Source organism: Castor canadensis, chromosome 8 (genome assembly GCF_047511655.1).
Source record: "Castor canadensis chromosome 8, mCasCan1.hap1v2, whole genome shotgun sequence".
Lineage (NCBI taxonomy): Eukaryota > Metazoa > Chordata > Mammalia > Rodentia > Castoridae > Castor > Castor canadensis.
In genome coordinates, this window is record NC_133393.1 from 118580749 (window position 1) to 118601319 (window position 20571).

Consider the following 20571-nt stretch of genomic DNA (forward strand, 5'->3'; position numbering starts at 1 on the left):
GAGAAAATGTGGTATCTATACACAATGGAATTTTATGGAACCATGAAGAAGAACGTAATGTTATCATTTGCTGGTAAATGGATAGAATTGGAGAACATCATTCTGAGTGAGGTTAGCCTGGCCCAAAAGACCAAAAATTGTATGTTCTCCCTCATATATGGACATTAGATCAAGGGCAAACACAACAAGGGGATTGAACTTTGATCACAAGATAAAAGCAAGTGCACACGAGGGAGATATGAGGATAGGTAAGACACCTAAAAAAATTAGCTAGCATTTGTTGCCCTCAACACAGAGAAACTAAAGCAGATACCTTAAAAGCAACTGAGGCCAATAGGAGAAGGGGACCAGGAACTAAAGAAAAGGTTAGATCAAAAAGAATTAATTTAGAAGGTAACACACATGCACAGGAAATTAATGTGAGTCAACTCCCTGTATAGCTATCCTTATCTCAACTAGCAAAAACCCTTGTTCCTTCCTATTATTGCTTACAGTCTCTCTACAACAAAATTAGACATAAGGGCAAAATAGTTCAAGTTTTGATGCAAGTACTAAAAACAAAGTGTATCATTTATCTTAACAAGGTTTTCAAAAATATTTAAAGAAGGCTTTCTCTCCCTCTAATTATACTTTCACAAATATTCAGTAAGCATTTGCTTGAGACTTTCTGTGAGGCTCCCTAGAAGTAGATGAAAGGAGATAACAGGATCCCTCTTTAAGTGGCCTCTTCCATCTTGAAAAGATGAGTCACAAAGACACTGGAAAGGAAAAATTGATATATAATAAATAAAGTCAAACAGCATGAATAAATGTGAATGACAAACAAAGTAAGGTACTCTGTGTGGTACTACTCAGGTAGACATTTGCAAGAGTACTGGGAGAAATAAATGCCTGATTTGGGACACACACAGAAAACAAGGGAATTCTACATTCTTGTGAGATCACCTACAACAACTGGCAAGAGTCAGCAAGGGCCTTGAGGTCACATGCTTACAGTTACAGTTCACAGAAGTAAAAAAAAAAAAAAAAAAAAACTCTAAACAGAAGGATAACATTTTAAAAAGAAAAAATAGTAAAGTAAAAGCATTTACCATTATATACAAGATTGACTAACAGGGAAACACCTTCAAAATAAGACCAGAAAATAAATCTTGGATCATGGGAGAATGAAGATGAAAGTTCAAATCCAAGAGTCGGGAAACAAAAAGAAATGATACTTCAGATTGGGAAGTGGACAGTTGAAATCACCATGGAGAGAAACAGAGAAAACAATATTTTCAGAGGAAAATTAATGTGTGGTTTATGGCAGTAGGAATCCACAGGAAAACGTCCTATGGATAGCTTTGTTTTCAGTGTTGTCTGCCTGTCACTTTGTGTAGTAATGGAATTAATGAGCCTGAGTCTTCTCTTTCATGACTAGAAAGATTCAAACATCCTATTCTCTACTCAGGCACAGCAACCACACAATTCTCTTGTCAGTGCAATCGAATCTCTCCAAGTTATAGGGAATTCTAAAAATGTGCCCACTTGTTTCTAGAATAATAAACAGAATGTATGGAGGAGAGGGAGAAATCCTTCCAAAAAGCAGAAAATAAGCCTAGGTGACATTGCTTATTGCTTATAATCACGACCTTAAATTCTAAAATAGCAGAGAATATATTTACCCCTTTAGCTCATGCACTTTTGTCATAACTGAATTTAATCTTCATAACATTAAATTGCTTAGAAAAGAAACAAGTAGATGCTCAAATATTGAATTATCCAAAAGTTACCAACAGGAGCCATATTCAATTCTTAGAATGTATATTTTTCCCCTCTCAGGGCATCTTTGCCAGACACAGAAAATAGATTAAAGAAATGTTTAACCAGTTCAAAGCATCAAAACAAAACCAAATATAAATGGGATCAGAATCCAAGAGCTGCTTATTTTGAAGATTTCTAATAGGAAAGTTGAGAAGAAAGTAAGTTTCCATGAGGGAAAACAAGTGACTCATAATTTGTGTTTAGTTTTGAACTTAGAAATCAGAACTCAAGAGGGGAATGGTACAAATTTCATAGGATAAATGGATTTCCCTTTAACCATGAAATTGTGTTGTCCACAGCATAATTGAAAGCTGTTATAAACTTCCAAAGTCTTTGGAGCTTATTAGCCAGTGAATCGTCTTCACCTCCACCAACTTACCTGGCATCCCTTCCTGTTTACCAACACACTTCTCCCTGGAGCCCTCAGTTAGCAAGCTCTGGGCCAACGGAGCCTTATCTAAATCCTCTGAAGGTTGTGTTGGCCTTTATCTCTGCCTGGAGACCCAAACATCATTTTCCACCACAAATTCAGACTTTCCAGTACTGTGAAGATATGGATGTCTTTGCCTTATCATTTAATGCAGACCATTGTTATTACAGACATTTTATAAAATTAATTATTTGATTAATACACATGCAGATAAAACAGCCTTTCAGTCAAGTAACATTTGTTATCAAGACTAATCTTTGCATTCAGTGAGAAACGAAAGTAACCTCAACAGTCATTCAGCACAGGACATAAATTTGTTCACTGGCACAGTAAATACTGAAATCAGATTAAGGGATACAGGTTCTGGTAAAAATTTATCAAGTAAAGGGTTGTGACTTTGTGCATATCAATTGTGGTATTTTACTGAAGTCTTCATCTATTAATGCAGTTTTTAAGAGGGGCAAAGAGATGCAGATTTACCATTTTATTACATTTTGAGGATTTTTTACAAATAATGATAAACAAATGCTCATTTAACATGTAGCATAAGGTTGCTGTGACTACAGAGTATCAGAATGTAACAAGAAACTCCATTTAATTTGGCTTGCTCTGTACTTGCTTTATAGTATTGTTCATAGTTTCATGCACATTTGTCAAACCTACCCACATGGACTGTAAACACTTGCAGTTATATAAGCTTGCTATTAACATGTTAGAAAGACATTTAAATAGATGAATGAATTTCTCTTTCGTTGCTAGTCACCACAATCCAAGTTCCTTGAAATGTCACAGGTAACCACACAGTCAGGCTTGGGTCACTTCTACCATAGACTTGCACAGGCACATCTTCCAAATTGTTTTTTGTCAGAAACACAGATGGAAAAGTGAAATAGGACTATGTGCATGGAGAATTCAAGTTATGTTCTTAGGAAAGCAATTCTGAGCCACATGTACTGCTGAATACCGGTAATTCAGCACCAGGGAGGCAGCGGCAAGAGGATAGTGAGTTCAAGGTCCAATCTGGTCTACATAAAGAGAACCCATCTCAAAATAAATAAGTAAAAATAAACAAAAAAGAAAGTAATTCTGAAGGCTATTTGGAGAAGATTGCATTACTGTACTATGAAGAAACATCTTTGCATTTACTATGATAAAAATAATCTAATGTCAATTTTACATCTTGAGAGCTTTGTTTTACAAGGTAGTTCATGGGTGACTAATTAGATTTAAAGGAATCTAAAATCCAAAGGAAATAAGGGGAGAAAAGAGAAGTAAAGCAGGCAGGGAAGAAAGAACTGCGAGTGCCAAAAACGTTATTTTTATTGCTGCAAGCAGGTCTTCAGAGCATCTTCAAACTCACCTCCTCCATGCAGCCCTCCTTAAACTCCAGGTACTTTTCACGTTGTCCTTTGCCATCCTGATACCTATATAGTCCTACTCCAAAAGGGTCTCACTATGTAGCCCAGCCTGGCCTCAAATTCACTGTCCTCCTACCTTAGCCTCCCAAGCATACCATACCCAGCTTTCTACTGAGTTTTAAGTCTGTATTCTCTCTTATTTCTTCTTAGCGTTTTCCTGGGAGTTACTATTTCTAGGTTCCCAGAAGAAGGGACCTTTCTTCTCTGTATTTTCTGTTCTCCCACCCACACCCTGCACAGTTTAAGCACACAGCAGCTTGTCAATGAGAAATACATGAAAGGTTAACTGACATATTTGAAGGAATGTGCTAAGCTCAGTCCCTTCAGCCAGCCTTGATGAATTTTGCTCTGATACTCTGGGAAAGGAGTTTTTAATTTGGATCCAAGTAGTCTCCTCTGTCAAGGCAACCATGAACTTGACTGAGGTACCACACATTGCTCACTGGATGAAAATTTATACACACAGACGAATGCCTGCAAATATATATGTATTCTCAAGAAGATTTCACCACTTTTATCTTTTTTATCGAAAAGAAATTTAGAACACCTATTCTAAAGAGTGAGGAAAGGTAGACTTGTCTAACCTAAGATCCCAAAATTGATGATGTTTGCATCCATTTTAGCCTATAATGTGAAATTCTTTCCTTTGACCTCTGGTTGGTTTAATCTTAAGGTATATTCCATATAATTTGGTATGCTTTTTCAAATTTGCATTTAATATTCTGTCTCCAGAGATGACTAATGAGCATGTTAGTCCAGATTTTCAGAACTTCTTTTTTTCCCCCATTTTCATTCTGTAATTTAGAAAAAAAGCTTTAAAATGGAAGGTTTGTTTTGTTTTTTGCCAATTTTTAAAAAATGATTATCCTTGTATTATTTGAAAACTATTCATAACCAGCTTCAAAAGCAAGTCTTTGAAATATAGATTCATTTTTCCTACTAGTTGATAGCAAAATAATTATTTTCATATTGTTTGTGCATCTTGCAGAATTTTTATAATGATCTAGAAAGATAACAGATTATTTTGGGTAAGACTAGAATTTGCCAAAAATCTTCCATAAATATAAGAATGAACAAATATGGGAATTATTAATAAAGTTCACTATAGAAACATGAATGCAGCAGTTCTTCATTGGTTAGACAAAACAGAGATATGTCAAAGGTAGAAAATGCTTGAAGTTATTGCTAAATTTTTGTAGTGCCCAAAGAAACAGTATTACCTATATTGTCTTGAGGTTTGTGGCTGAAATATCTGGAAATGATGCAAATTTACCAGCTGATATTTCCCAAGAAGGAAAGTGCAGCAGCCCTTTTTATGAAAGAGATGTGGATTTAGGGTTACTTAAGATGATTACTGAGAAGGCAACTGATTAATAGTGTAGAGCAGTGTATACAAGTGAAATCAAACCAGAAATACAAAGCCAGTGAGTTATGCCTTGGATTAAATGAAGAGCCCAGTGAGTAAATCCACAAGATGCTTGCCAGCCTAGGGGACAACGAAAAGCTACTATGAATGGGAAAGAGGCAGAATCTCCTTAATGAACATTGATGCAAAAATCCTCAATAAAATAGTGGCAAACTGAATTCAACAGCACATCAAAAAGATCATTCACCACAACCAAGTTGGCTTCATCCCAGGAATGCAGGGGTGGTTCAACATACACAAATCAATAAACATAATAAACCACATTAACAGAAGCAAAGACAAAAACCACTTGATCATCTCAATAGATGCAGAAAAAACCTCTGATAAGATCCAACACCATTTCAAGATAAAAGCTCTAAGAAAATTAGGAATAGAAGGAAAGTACCTCAACATTATAAAAGCTATATATGACAAACCTACAGCCAACATTATACTTAACAGTAAAAAACTGAAACCATTCCCTCTAAAATCAGGAACGAGACAAGGATGCCCACTATCTCCACTCCTATTCAACATAGTACTAGAATTCCTAGCCAGAGTAATTAGGCAAGAAGAAGGAATAAAAGGAATACAAATAGGTAAACTGTCAAAATATCCTATTTGTAGATGATATGATCCTATACTTTAAAGACCCAAAAAACTCTGCTCAAAAGCTCCTAGACACCATCAACAGCTATAGCAAGGTAGCAGGATATAAAATCAACATAGAAAAATCATTAGCATTTCTATACACTAATAATGAACAAATTGAGAAAGAATATATCAAAACAATTCCACTTACAATAGCCTCAAAAAAATCAAATACCTAGGAGCAAACTTAACAAAAGATGTGAATAACCTCTACAAGGAAAACTATAAACTCCCAAAGAAAGAGGTTGAGGAAGACTATAGAAAGTGGAGAGATCTTCCATGCTCATGGATTGGTAGAATTAACATAGTAAAAATTTCGATACTCCTAAAAGCAATCTACATGTTTAATGCACTTTCCATCAAAATCCCAATGACATTCATCAAAGAGATTGAAAAATCTACCATTAAATTTATTTGGAAACACAAGAGACCACAAATAGCCAAGGCAATACTCAGTAAAAAGAACAATGCTGGAGATATCACAATACCTGACTTTAAACTATATTACAAAGCAATAGCAATAAAAACAGCATGGTACTGGCACAAAAACAGACATGAAGACCAGTGGAACAGAATAGAGGACCCGGATATGAAGTCACACAACTATAACCAACTTATCTTCGACAAAGGTGCTAAAAATATACAATGGAGAAATAGCAGCCTCTTCAACAAAAACTGCTGGGAAAGCTGGTTAGCAGTCTGCAAAAAACTGAAATTAGATCCATGTTTATCACCCTATACCAATATTAACTCAAAATGGATCAAGGACCTTAATGTCAGACCCCAAACTGTAAAGTTGGTATAGGAAAGACTAGGAAATACTTTGGAATGAATAAGTATAAGCAAGAACTTTCTCAATGGAACCCCAGCAGCTCAGCAACTAAGAGATAGCATAGATAAATGGGACTTCATAAAACTAAAAAGCTTCTGCACAACAAAAGAAATGGTTTCTAAACTGAAGAGACCACCCACAAAGTGGGAGAAAATATTTTCCAGCTACACATCAGACAAAGGACTAATAACCAGAATATATAGGGAACTAAAAACTAAACTCTCCCAAAATTAATGAACCAATAAAGAAATGGGCAAGTGAACTAAACAGAACTTTCTCAAAAGAAGAAATTCAAATGGCCAAAGAACACATGAAAATATGTTCACCATCTCTAGCCATAAAGGAAATGCAAATTAAAACCACACTAAGATTCCACCTCACCCCTGTTAGAATAGCCATCATTAGCAACACCACTAACAACAGTTGTTGGCGAGGATGCAGGGGACAAAGGAACCCTCTTACACTGCTGTGGGAATGTAAACTAATACAACCACTCTGGGAGAAAATTTGGAGGCTACCTAAAAAGCTAAACATTGATCTACCATATGATCCAGCAATACAACTCTTGGGGATATACCCAAAAGACTGTGACACAGGTTACTCCAGAGGCACCTGCACACCCATGTTTATTGCGGCACTATTCACAATAGCCAAGTTATGGAAGCAGTCAAGATGTTCCACTACTGACAAATGGATTAAGAAAATGTGATATTTATACACAATGGAATTTTATGCAGCCATGAAGAAGAATGAAATCTTATCATTCTCAAGTAAATGGATGGAACTGGAGAACATCATTCTGAGAGAGGTTAGCCAGGCTCAGAAGACCAAAAACTGCATGTTCTTCCTCATATGCAGACATTAGATCCAGGGTAAACACAACAAGGGGACTGGACTTTGATCACATGATAAAGCAAGAGCACACAAGGGAGGTATGAAGATAGGTAAGACACCCAAAAAACTAGATAGCATTTGTTGCCCTCAGTGCAGAGAAACTAATGCAGAAACCTTAAAGCGACAGAGGCCAATAGGAGAAGGGGACCAGGAACTAGTGAAAAGGTTAGTTCGAGAAGAATTAATTTAGAAGGTAACACATATGTACAGGAAAGCAATGCAAGTAAACTCCCTGTATAGCTATCCTTATCTTAACTAGCAAATACCCTTTTTTCCTTCCTATTATTGCTTATATTCTCTCTTCAACAAAATTAGAGATAAGGGCAAAATAGTTTCTGCCTGGTAGCAAGGGGGTAGGGGGAGAAAGGGACGGGGCAGAGGGAAAGGGAGGGGGTGGGGGGAAGGAGGGAGAAATGACCCAAACATTGTATGCACATATGAATAAAAGAAATAAAAATTAAAAAATAAAATGGGAAAGAGGAAGAAGGCAGTCCTAAGGAACAGGGGCCAAGGCAAAGCACTTTGAGAAGGTGATCTCTAGAGCACTGGCAGAAACCCAAGCTAATATTCTCTGAGCACTGAGTTAGGTGTTTTCAGGAATGCAAAAAGATCTATTTAGAAATTAGAGTGCAGGTCTACCTATATACCTCAAGACAAAACAGATAATACTGTTGCTAATTTTTTACTTAAAATCTGTCAATGCTAACTGAGATTTATGATAATCCTTGAAAAATAAATGTCATGTAAATGACTGCTGAGAAAAAAAGAATAGCATTTGAAAAAAAGAAGACATACCCTTCAGAAAAACATTTCTCGTGACAATGATTGTAAAATGAAGAGAGGAGATAATTGGAGAGAGATTAGATGGGAATTAATGTCAGGCCTGTACCTTACAATTAGATATAAAAGAAATACAAAACACGTTGAAGAAGAAATGGCAAGTTACTAACCAGTTGGATTGGGGAATAAACATGTCCACATTGGCTGGAAACTGATAGCTTACACCTGTAATCCTAGTTACTCAGAATGCAGAGATCAGAAGGATCGTGGCTCAAAGAACACATAGTTCATGAAACCCTACCTCAAAAAAACCACCACAAAAGAGGACTGGTGGAGCAAGTGGTTCAAGTGGTGGAGAGCTTCCCTAGCAAGCATCAGGCCTTGGGTTCAAACCCCAGTATCACACACACAGAATTATTTCAAGGTCCAAGAAGCAGGGGATGATAGAAGCACAGACAGAGGCCATTTAGTTGTTTTGGAGAACTGGTTTAAGGAGATTTGTATGAGGCAATCTATACATAGGAGTACGGTATAGAAGAAAGGACACAATAATTGACCTAAACATTGAAGGGATGGGAAAGCCTGTGCTAACAGTGAGTAAGTGTGAAGATGAGCAAGGCTAAAAACCACCTTGACCAACAACCCTATTCAAACCTTGACTGGGAAAGGAAAAAAGGATGAAAATCAGAGAGGCATGGAAGTGTGTGCTGGTAAGGGCAAACATCTGGAAACAAAACCAGAAGAAAATTTCAAGAAGGATTATGTAATCAAGATCTATTACTGCAGACAATGTTATTTAGATTTAGCCCAAAAGAAAACCATTATCTTTGAGAAAGCCTTAGGCACAATGTTGGAGTCATGAGAATGGTTGCAGAATGGATAAGGGTAGAGACAAAAGCCAGTAGAATATACAGGGATAGCCCACATCAGTATTAAAATTGTAGAGTTACCTTTGTTTGGGTTTTTTCGGTTTTTTGAGGTACTGGAGTTTGAACTCTAATCCTCACACCTGCTGGGCAAGTGCTCTACCCCTGGAGTCATCACACTCCCACAATCCTCTTGGTTTTAGTTACTTTTCAGATAGAGTCTGATACTTTTTGTTTGGGCTAGCCTTGAACTAAGATCTTCCCAATCTCTGCCTTCAAAATAGCTGGGATTGCAGAGGTACACCACCATAACCAGCTATAAATTTATCTGTATGCAGCATTTATTTCAAGTTTTGATGGATGTCCTGAGTTCTTATTGCTGTTTTAATGAATTACTACATAAAATAACGCACACTTATTATTTTTCAGTTCTGGAGGTTAGAAGTCAAAAGTGGGTTTCACTGAGTTAAAATCAAGATGTGATCAGGGCTATTCCTTCTTGAAGCCATCAGGGAGAATCTATCTCTTCGGCTTTTCTGGCTTCTGGAGGTTGACTACATTCCTTGGCTCATGGTCCCTTTTTCCATCCTCAAAACCTGTAGCACAAAGTCTATAACTCTCTCTTTGACTCTGAAACTCCTGCCTGCCTATTTCATTTATAAATATTATAGTGATTAAACTACAGCTACTCAGATAACCCAGAATATTCTCTTTTCAAGATCCTTAATCACATTTTCAAGGTCTCCTTTGCTCTGTAAGGCAACGTATTCACAGCTTCCGGGAAATAGGATGTAGAAGTCCTTGAGGGTCTGTTCTGCCTACCGCCAGGCTAAGGTTAAAACATCAGAAGCCCTTGTGAATTAGCTTTGCTCTGATGCAATTCTTGGGCATCAGTTCACCTTTGGGTCTAATAATATATGAGAGCCTGATTCATTAGCTAGAAAATAAAAGTAACATTTTTCATAGAGTTTTTATACCAGTTTGTTGTTTTCTGCTAAAAGCCTTTAAGTTGCATGTTAAAATTCTTATGATAAAATTTCATTTAATGATAGTTGGATAACAATTACAATAAGGTGAAGACTTTCTTCCAGTAGCCATGTTTTGATGAAAGTATACTCTTTTTTAAGGTCACCCTTGACAGCGTCTGAAACTGTCATTTATTTGCTTCACTGGAATTTCTTCATATAATATGTTCTCTTAAACAGGTTTCAAAGCTAGATGAGGATATTTCTTTTGTATACATTTTAAAATAGACATTTTATTTATTTTGAGAAAATATAGTGCTTTTTATTATAATGTACACATTTTAACTTAACCTAAAGACATATTTGAATTTCTCAAATTATTCGATCTGTACAGTTTTTCCTCTGTAAAATTATTCTCCCAGTCAGACTTTTGTGATAGTCTCTCAGAGAGCTACATAGCAGTCTCTTAAGTTACAAAAGACAAAACAGAGATGATTTGACAAGTTCCCAGAAAGATTAAATTAAATAATGCATGTGAAAATACTGCACAGGGGCTGGGAATATGGCTGAAGTGGTAGAGCATCTGCCCAGCTAGTCTGAGACCCTGAGTTCAAATCCCGATGGCATCAAAAAAATAAACAAATAAAACCATAGCACAGCTGTTGAGTCATAAGTATTGAGTCATAAGATTTCCAATAAATTTTCACTCTAATGAAAAATATAGTCCATAAGATTTGCTTACTAACATATTCTATAAATTCTACAAATTTGTAGTACTATCAATATTGTTTCTTAGTAAATTTATCAATTTTCAAATATTTGCTTAATCCATACAGTAAAATGAATTTTTAACATGAGCATTCAATTCAAATAATTTCACTTATTAAAAATGACTGCTCCATTGGGGGTGTGGCTCAAGTGGGAGAGAAGCTGCCTAGCAAACAGGAGGCCCTCAGTTGAAACCCCAGAACCACCAAAACGTGGCCATTTCTTTACATTATTGACTTATCAGGCTTTTGTATGGGTGTAAAAAGCAACTACATTAGTGTCTTGATATAAAATTTATCTCTAAAGTTTCCAGTAAATTGTTTAAAAGTTTAAATTAACAACATTATGTTTAGTGCAACATATTCAAAATTTAAATTAAGCTATACAGAAGATAACTAAAAGCAAATCTAGAGGAACAACGGTGCTTTAAGAAATTAAGGTCACAAAATAAAACTTTTTCAGTGGTTTGAAGTTACCTTCAAGTTGCACTATTTCATATTTCTTCCTATAATCCCATATTCCTATATCTTTCACTTCTTTTGATTAAATAATGTTCCTTTGCTTTTACCATCTATTTTCTTCCTTTGAACTTGTCAAATCATCTCTGTCTTATCTTGTGTAATTTAAGAGACTTTTATGTAGCTCTCTCAGAGACTATCTCAAAAGTCTGACTGGGAGAATAATTTACAAGGTTCATAAATGAAGGGTCATTATTAACGCTGTCTGGCCTGCAGTGAGTACATGGTCTCTCTTTCATGCGTGGAAGGATTTTAACTAGATCATCAGAGCTTTTAAGTGAAGTATGATGAAAATATCATGGGTTACTTGGGCTTACTTTAATTTACATGTTTGAAAGAGAGTATTTTTTTAATGAGATGAGAACTATAAGGACACATGAATTTGGGTATGGACTTATCTATATACATTTCACAAGTATTTCAGTGGCTGAAAACAGTGTCAGAAGTTGTAATTTCCTACGTCCTTAGGTTAATATCTAGCATCCAGTCATCAGCTAGAATAATATGCAGAGAAAATATTCTTCAACAAGCTAAATGCAGAGGGAGAGCAAAGAAGAGTGGGTTTCCTCAATATTGAAGAGAGGTTAATTTTAAGTGCTTTTACTTTATCAAAGTACTCCTGACTTGTGTTCAACAATCATTGCTACTAATGATGTTTATACGGCTTGAAGAAAATTATGCTTTTTCTTCTCATTTCAGTGTCCAATGTCTATTTTTTATAGCAACAGACAAATCTAATTACTTCCTCTGATTAATCTCAATAGCTGTGATTTGAATCATGAATAATTATTTTCCAAAGTTAAATCCTCCATGTTTCCATGAAACTTTATTTTTTATAAGCAAATGTACAGAGATGCTAAATAAGAAAATACAGTAACTTTTAGCAGAAACACAACTGTAATAGGAAACTAAATGTTTGAGTGTATTTATTTATACATGTTTTATTGCTATAAACACAGTTTATAAATCTGATGTCTCTTATTTAAAAGTCAGCTCTTCCTCCTCCCCTTCCCTAGCATTTTCTCTGAGTTCTTCTCAGTGTTTCCATCTCTCTTTTTACATATTTATTAATGAGAATGTTTCATGACTCCTTCATATAACACAACATGAGTCCTACGCCTTGAATATAAAGAAATAATAGCTAACATTGAGTTCTTGCTATGAACTATAGATACCATTTCCAGCTTTTTAGTATATTAATTTTTTCCTTCTAAAATTTTTAATTGACAAAAAAAAATTGTACATATTTATGGTATACAATGTGATGTTTTGATATATGTGTAAATATATACCATAAAATGATTAAAAACATATCCATCACCTTATATGCCTATGTTTTTATGATGAGAATATTTAAACTCTACTGTCTTAGCAATTGTCAACTGCAATTTATTACTCTTGAGATGGATGTTCTTCTATTTGTCTTAAATTTCTTTTTTTTCTCTTTTTTTATTATTGTTGTTCTGGGATACATTGTGACATTTACAAAAATTCTTACAATATATCAAATATATCACAGTTGAATTCACCCCAACTTTAATCAACCAGATGAAATGGACACTACTATAATCTTCACGTTATAGGTGAGGAACAGTCAGAACAGTTAAGCCACCTGACTGGAGTCACATAGCCTCTCAGTGACCAAGTCTTAATTCAAGTCTGGCTTAAGAACTTCTGAATGCATAACCAACCACTCTCCTACCCTGATAGACGTATCTCCAGTGATTGGTGTTTAGAGCACCAAGTTCTGATTCCTAGCTTTCTCTACAGTTATGATCCTACATACATTTTTTCTGCTTATGTGATTAATGTCTGTTCCATATTAATGTAATACCTAGCACTTGATAGATGAGTAATAGCTGTTAACATTGATTAAGCTGTGTTAACCACTGCTTCATATTATTTAATCCTCATAAGGACTCTCTGAGGTACCTACCAATTTTACCTCCACTTTCCTGATGAGCAAACGGAGGTAGTGTCAGGTTAGAGGACTTGCCCAAGATCACAAAGCTAGTAAATGGGTGGTATCAAGATTTAAACTTAGAGGTCCAATCCCAGAACTATGCCTTGAATAAATGAGTGGGATGAATTAATGGAAATCTAGCTTAGAGCATTCAAGGAAATCAGTTAGGGAGGAGATGACACTGGACATTTGTGGACAAGCTAAGTAGATACAAGATTTCTGGCAAAGAAACAATGTGAATAACATACTACAAAACCCAATAAATACAGATGAAGGACTGAATACCTTCATAGCCCATGGGTTGAAACATCATGTGCATTTTATTACTAATGTTTTGTGTGCTGTGTTTTTGTTTTTGCTTTCAGTGCCACCATGGGCCTTAATTGCCATAGCCATAGTTGCGGTCCTTTTAGTCCTGACCTGCTGCTTTTGTATCTGTAAGAAGTGTTTGTTCAAAAAGAAAAACAAGAAGAAGGGGAAGGAAAAAGGAGGAAAGAATGCCATTAACATGAAAGATGTGAAAGACTTAGGGAAGACCATGAAAGATCAGGTAATGTATCATCTCTTTCTTATGCATGAGTTATGTTGTTGAGAATTAACAAATGAATGGCATATTATTTTGTGCCAGATAATTGCAGACATAAACAACTCATGGTCACATGCCACTGTGGTAGAGATGCTTGACAATCTTTCTACCATTGCTCAATATCCCAAGGTGTAGTGGAGACACTTGGCAGGGTTTTCTTCTCTTTTCAACATGTACACTGTAGGAGAGCAGCTACCACATCAGGCCAGCTTCATAGGTCCAGCATAAGACAGTGATACCTGAATATTTTTATTGCATCTGTTTAGCCATTATTGACTGTGTCTAGTTACAAAAACAGAATAAAGAATACCTAAGTTCTTTTCCTCTTGGAAATAGTATTTTTCTTCACTGTTTATAGTCACTGTTAAATAACTGAATTTTATAGCTGTTCATCATACTTGATGAGCACTTCCATTGCAAATATTCTTGTAGCTCAGTAGATATCAAGAAGAACGATTCACATGGGCCATTCTAGTCCTAAAGAACAAGACAGAGTTTGAAGACAAAATCTTGGTTGGAAAATCTCTGTGGTGGGTTATCTTCCCAACATTAGGAAAGCTATTTTGATTTCCTTTATATTGCTGGATTTTTTTAAAACTATATTAACTGGACAATTGAGTCCAAGATAAAGTTTACTATTAATAGCTGTAATTATTAAATGCCTCTTCATGTTTAGAATAATATTTACATTGAATAATTCTACATGCAATTCATATAATATGTAGATTTTTTAATAGAAATAACATTAGCTGCTATCAATGTTTTCCATCAAATAATTCAAAAGCCCTATTTATTCCCAGTAGTGACATATATAAGCAGTTTTATCAATTTATCTTATGGTATTAATTACTAGTAATTGAACTCATAAAATACATGAATCTCCTTAAAAACAGCTTATTCAAGTGTTGAAACAGGCATTTCAGTCAAGTTTGCCCAGTTCCCTAATTAGCCACACTCTCAAGGTACTAATCCCACCCCTACATCCCCCACATTCCCAGTTTGAGTTTTAAACTCTTTTCCTCAAAGACACTGGAGTATCTATCCAAATCAGTTTCACTGAGGCTCCTTTCTACTCACTCCCTGCACTTTTCCTGGTTTCAGAGCTGTAGAATGGATGTAAGGTCTGTACTTGTGCTCAGAGAGCTTTGGCCTAACCTCAGAGGAGCAAGGCCTCAATTTCTCTGACAGTTTCTTTTTTTTTTTTTTTCATTTTTCTTTTATTATTCATATGTGCATACAAGGCTTGGTTCATTTCTCCCCCCTGTCCCCACCCCCTCCCTTACCACCCACTCCACCCCCTCCTTCTCCCCCGCCTCAATACCCAGAAGAAACTATTTTGCCCTTATCTCTAATTTTGTTGTAGAGAGAGTATAAGCCATAATAGGAAGGAACAAGGGTTTTTGCTGGTTGAGATAAGGATTCTCTGACAGTTTCTAATCAGTTACCAAAGCCCAAAATACACATATTCAACTACAGATGTCTAAGAAGGACTTTTCTCTTTGGTTAATTTGTTAAGTAGAAGATGAAATCTTAGATCATATCTTTGCTTTATTTTAACTGTTTCCATACCAAGAAGGATTTGACACAGATTTCTTTATACATTTTATTAGGAGATTAAGTGTGAAAATAGTCTCCTTTGTACATAGACATGAACTGAAAATATGTATGTTATTTTAGGAGTAACTTTGAAAACAGTCATTTAAATGTACAATACTATCATTTTCATAATTATCACAAAATATAAATGGGTTTTTGCTGTGTCCTGGAATTACAAATAAAAACAATGGATAATGTTGAATGATAACTGCAGTATTTCTTTTTAGGACAAGAAAATTTATATTTTTATTTGTGGAATTTTTTCTGTATGATGTAGGATTGTAATTTATAGCATAGTGGAGGTGTTTATTACCCGTGTTATGCCATGGAGAAATGATCAAGCTCTCAAATATAAAACAGATGGTGGTTAATTTTTCTTCAATCATCTATTCTTTTGGATGGGAAGGAACAGAGAAAAATCAGTCGATAAGGAAGTACTAAGGTGACAATGATAGCTTACAGGAACTTACTATTAATGAAAAGTGTTTAGAATTTCAACCACTCAGAAAGTGTTTTCATTTTAAGGAGACCATATTATGTACTGAGGACATTAGCTAGGTATTATTTTTAAGTTATGAACAACTAAATATGAAGAATGAAATATAATTTGAGCAAATGAAAACAAGCCCCAATGACAATTATGTAACAGTAGATTGTGCTGCTATTAAAGTCTGACAAAAATAACTAATGATGAATTCTAATATTTTAAGAAGAAGGCTAAAGAAAAAAAATAGAATGTACAGATTTTAGAATGATGTCACATGGGAATCAGTAGATGATCCAAACTCAAAACAGCATAAACATAAATTAAAATTCCAGTTATTTTCAAAATATTTTGAGCAGGATATTTAAGCAAACATGATAGAGACAAAGATAGTTTATGCCCTTCTCATTTAAAAGTAGAACAGATATGAGAGGATTTTGGAAATCAGTAAGTTTTTACCATATCAAATTCACAAAGATTCAAATTTCAATGTTCATGGCTGTGTGTCTCTATAGTAAGGCTTTATGACAAGGAAGAATCCTAAAATATTCAGCAACAACTGCAAAAGTAACTATAGATTGTGTATTCACGTTGTATGAGATAGCTACTTAAACATTCAATTTTTGACTGGAAATTTAGTAACACTGAACAGAGGAAAATACCAATTTGTAAAGTCAAGGTTCTGGAAAAGTCACTTCTCCATGGTTTTCACTAATGTGTCGTGGATATTTTAATTTTTATTTCTTCCTTCTATGTCCTCCTTATCTGTGTTGTGTCTCATGACTGTTCTGGACTGTCCCTTGCGGTAGGTTTCCTCTGCTACTTAGACATATGCTGAGATACATTTAGTGGCCTGGCAGCTGGGGCTCCACAGTTGAGAGCATACCATTCTGACACACATCAAGAGGCTGAACTAAACTGATGTTTTTAAAGCATTTTCATTGTAAACACTGCTAACATAGATTAAATACGACAGTATTAGAAAGCTCAAGTTTTAAATTGATGTACCCAGAAAGAAAATCCAGTCCCTTGTGCTACTTTTTTAGTGTGCTTTAACAAATCTCTGAATGAGCCAAGGCTCCTTCTGGTGGTTTTGAACTAACTACCTTTTGAATGTTAAAGCATGCCATAAGCATGTGTCCCAAACCTCTAAAACTTAAAATAAATCCTGCTGTTTTCAACACAGGTTTTGCTATGGCAACTTATCAAACTTCAGAACTGCTGGATTTACAAGCATTTTCTTTTGAATTTTGTTGCATTGAAAGAAAAATGTTGCTCTCAAGCTATTATAATGGCTACTGATTTAATAGGTCTGAATCTAATGTGATTGTACAGAAAATGTCTTGCTTATGCTCAGCTTTTGGGATTGAAATAGACTTAATCATTTCAGTGATGAGCAGTAGCACTGAAAAATTATCAAAAATTTAGCCCTGTTTCATGCAGAATAATTGCAGAGATGGTCCTGTACCTTCCATTCTGGCAAAAAAACACTTAGGAAGAAGGAGATTTAATATCTCAGCTATTTCAAGTTGCACTGGGCTGAAATGTGATATATAAATTGTCATTCTAAAAGAGACATTTGAAAAAGTATTTTAATTCACAATTTTTTTATTGTGACGGTAGAGTAACATTTGATTTTTCAGACAGAAGTATACATTAGATAGTTTGCTATTATAAAAAAAATTAAAATCTTATAGGAGGTGAATTACCTGAACTGCAACTTTCTAGGCACATCTTCTATGACAGTGCTAAGGTGTTCAAAGGACGATGGGATTCCAGTGCCTAAATTTCTTTAAATAAACTCAGTAGATTTTCTTGTCACTGCACTAGCTCATGTTCTACCTCTCAAGTTAAAGATTAATACAATTTTTTAAAATAATTATATTGTTTCCTGCCTTTGGTTATCAATAAATCAACATTTCAATATTTAAGGAAACATCCAACTTTAAAATAAACTTCCTAAATTCAATGGTGGGATTAACCCAAAGATTTTCTGCAAAGATCTACAAAGATTGTCAGTTTTACAAATTTATTGTAGGCTCCTGCAACTTTCAAACAGCACAAAAGGGGAGGCATCTCTGACAATAGCTTAACTCTTGGTTTTATATGGTCTTTTTACCTGATAGCAGATCTAATGAGCTCCATAAATGTACGATGCATCCCAGTATTATAGAATTACATTGGGGTTAGCTGGGAGGAACTAAATTGCAAAGCATTGCAAATTTAGAGGCTGAGGGTGCCATCCTGAAGCTCCACTCAGGGTCCCTGTGTAAGTGGGGAGTGAAGAGAGAATGTCTCTGCTGGGAAGGGTCAACAGGCAGAGAAAAAGACCTGGAGGTCTGGAGAATAGGGGAACAAGACAATAGGGTCATGGCCTGATGACTGATGTCTATTGAAATCCTGGTTATATCTCTCACTTTTGAGTTCTGTAAGACTTCTCAAATTTAATTTGAAGATGACAATAGTTAAGAATCTTTATTTTGTCAGAGATATTAAAAAGTTCACTACTTACAGGCTTTATCTTGATTTCTATAAGATTATACAGTAACATACACACACACACAAAAGACAATGAAAATTTAACCAAAATCTAGAGGGTAATATTTGCTACATATAACAACAAGAAAATAGGTTAAGTCAGTAAGATACAAAGGGCCCATACAAATCAATAATTAAAACTCATACAACAAAATTTTTAAAAATCTACCAAAGGCTATGTTATAGCAATACCCAGAAAAATAACGCAAATCATTAATAAAAATATTTTTTTATTTTTTCAACTCATTGGTAATCAGTGAAATATAACTTTTGATAATTTTTAATTCTAAATAATGACTATGTATAGCTTTCTACTGAATTGTTATAATTTTTTCCAAGAAATAAAAATGTACATCCCTAGAAATAAAACTTTATAATTGATATTTTTGGTAAAACTTTTGCCATATTAGCAAAATATGTTATATTTTTTATTTTTAAAAGGCCAGAGTCTTTTAATGTATTTTCTGAGCTTTCTAGTATTTCAATTTATATTACACTGAAGTTTTAGATTACAAAGAACATCTAATTGATAGGACTTAGTATTGAGAATTCAGTACCATGATATTTGTTCCCTAATGCAAAATGAATTTTATATCAATTCAAGTATTTTAAATATTGCAAATACAAGTCTTTTTGTCTGTTGATATCATTGAGACTCAAATCAATTTAGTTCAGCCTAGCTTTCTGTGGAGCTGTCATGAAAATAAAACGATAAATTTCAGCTGGAATTGGAGCAAACGTTTCTCTAAACATGCATTTGCTGGTGGCATGTTTTTTCCTCTTTTTCCTTAAACCATTATAAATGTATATGTGAAACACAGAAATTAAAATTTCCTGAGGATCACTTACTCAACTACCTTTTTCATAGGAAATGAGGCAACAAAAGGCCACACAGTTCATATAAATTACTTCACTGCATGTTACAATGATGTTTTACACAATACTGAACATCTCCTTAAACTATAAGAATGCAAAATCTGGCCTGGTTGATAGCATGTTTATCACACTAGAAAGAAAAAAGTAGTTTTATCACAGCCGAGTATATACTGAGTTGGCATTTTCTTCGCAACAGTTTTACATTTTTGCTTGCAATATTCTGACGGGCTTCTTCCATCGCTTCCATGTTGCTTGCTGATTGGGGGGAAAAATTCCGTGCATAAGTGGAATTTAAAGACTATGTAAACAGCAAATGTGAATGTGTGTCAGACAAACAGATTTCCAGCATCTTACTGCTTGCTTCTAACAGCTTGGAGGTGTAACTGTAAGGCCAGTTTAATTTGGATTTTGATGAAAATTCATTTGAATTCATAGTTGATCCCTTTCTCTACTCTTAGGCCCTTAAGGATGATGATGCTGAAACCGGATTGACTGATGGGGAGGAAAAAGAAGAACCTAAAGAAGAGGAGAAATTGGGCAAGCTTCAATATTCACTGGATTATGATTTCCAGAATAACCAGGTCTGAGGGGAAAATGTCTTCTAATTCCATTACATTCTCTGAAATTATCAAGTAGAAATTGAAGCAAGACACTTCTTAAAACATTTCGTTTGCTGTGAAGGGAAAATGCAATTATCAAAGCTATTGATGAAATAATTTCTAAGTACAGGCAGTCCCCTACTTGCTAATTTAACTTCTGGTAATTAGAATTCACAGTATTCAACCGATTACATCTACTTATGGCACTTACAGCAGGCAGGCAGAATACAAATTAACTTGAAGCAGTCAGTGTGCTGCTGAGAGCTCCAGCTAGGCTTGTTCCACAGGTCCCTCAGCCTGAGCTGGAATCAAATTTCTTGGACTTAATGGATTTAGCCCTGTTCATAAGTCCAAACAGGGCCAAATTTTATAAATATTGCTTATATTACAAATGGGGCTAGTGGTCAGAGTTGAAAAATAGTGTAATAGTTTGAAAAGGAATAAAAATGACTTAACAATGGTCATGGATTTCAAAGGCAAGATTATCTTTTATAATATCATGATACTAGGTGAAATTCCCAGAACTAATGGGATAGAAATTCTAGAAAAGTAAAACAACCAGCAATTTTATTCCTAGTGTTCATGAATGCTGCCCAAAG

At 35.0% G+C, this 20571-nt stretch overlaps 1 protein-coding gene across 5 annotated transcripts in view; it reads left to right on the forward strand.

The window, feature by feature from the left end:
* The window catches only part of Syt1 (synaptotagmin 1), a 515891-nt gene that overhangs the window by 349023 nt on the left and 146297 nt on the right, over window positions 1–20571 (forward strand). For 4 of the 5 annotated variants that reach the window (XM_074083997.1, XM_074083996.1, XM_074083995.1 and 1 more), the window contains 2 exons: window positions 13659–13843; window positions 19832–19954. In XM_074083997.1, the coding sequence (XP_073940098.1) occupies window positions 13659–13843; window positions 19832–19954 (308 nt within the window). The remainder of the gene's footprint in view (window positions 1–13658; window positions 13844–19831; window positions 19955–20571) is intronic. The other variant, XM_074083998.1, reaches the window with a different exon arrangement.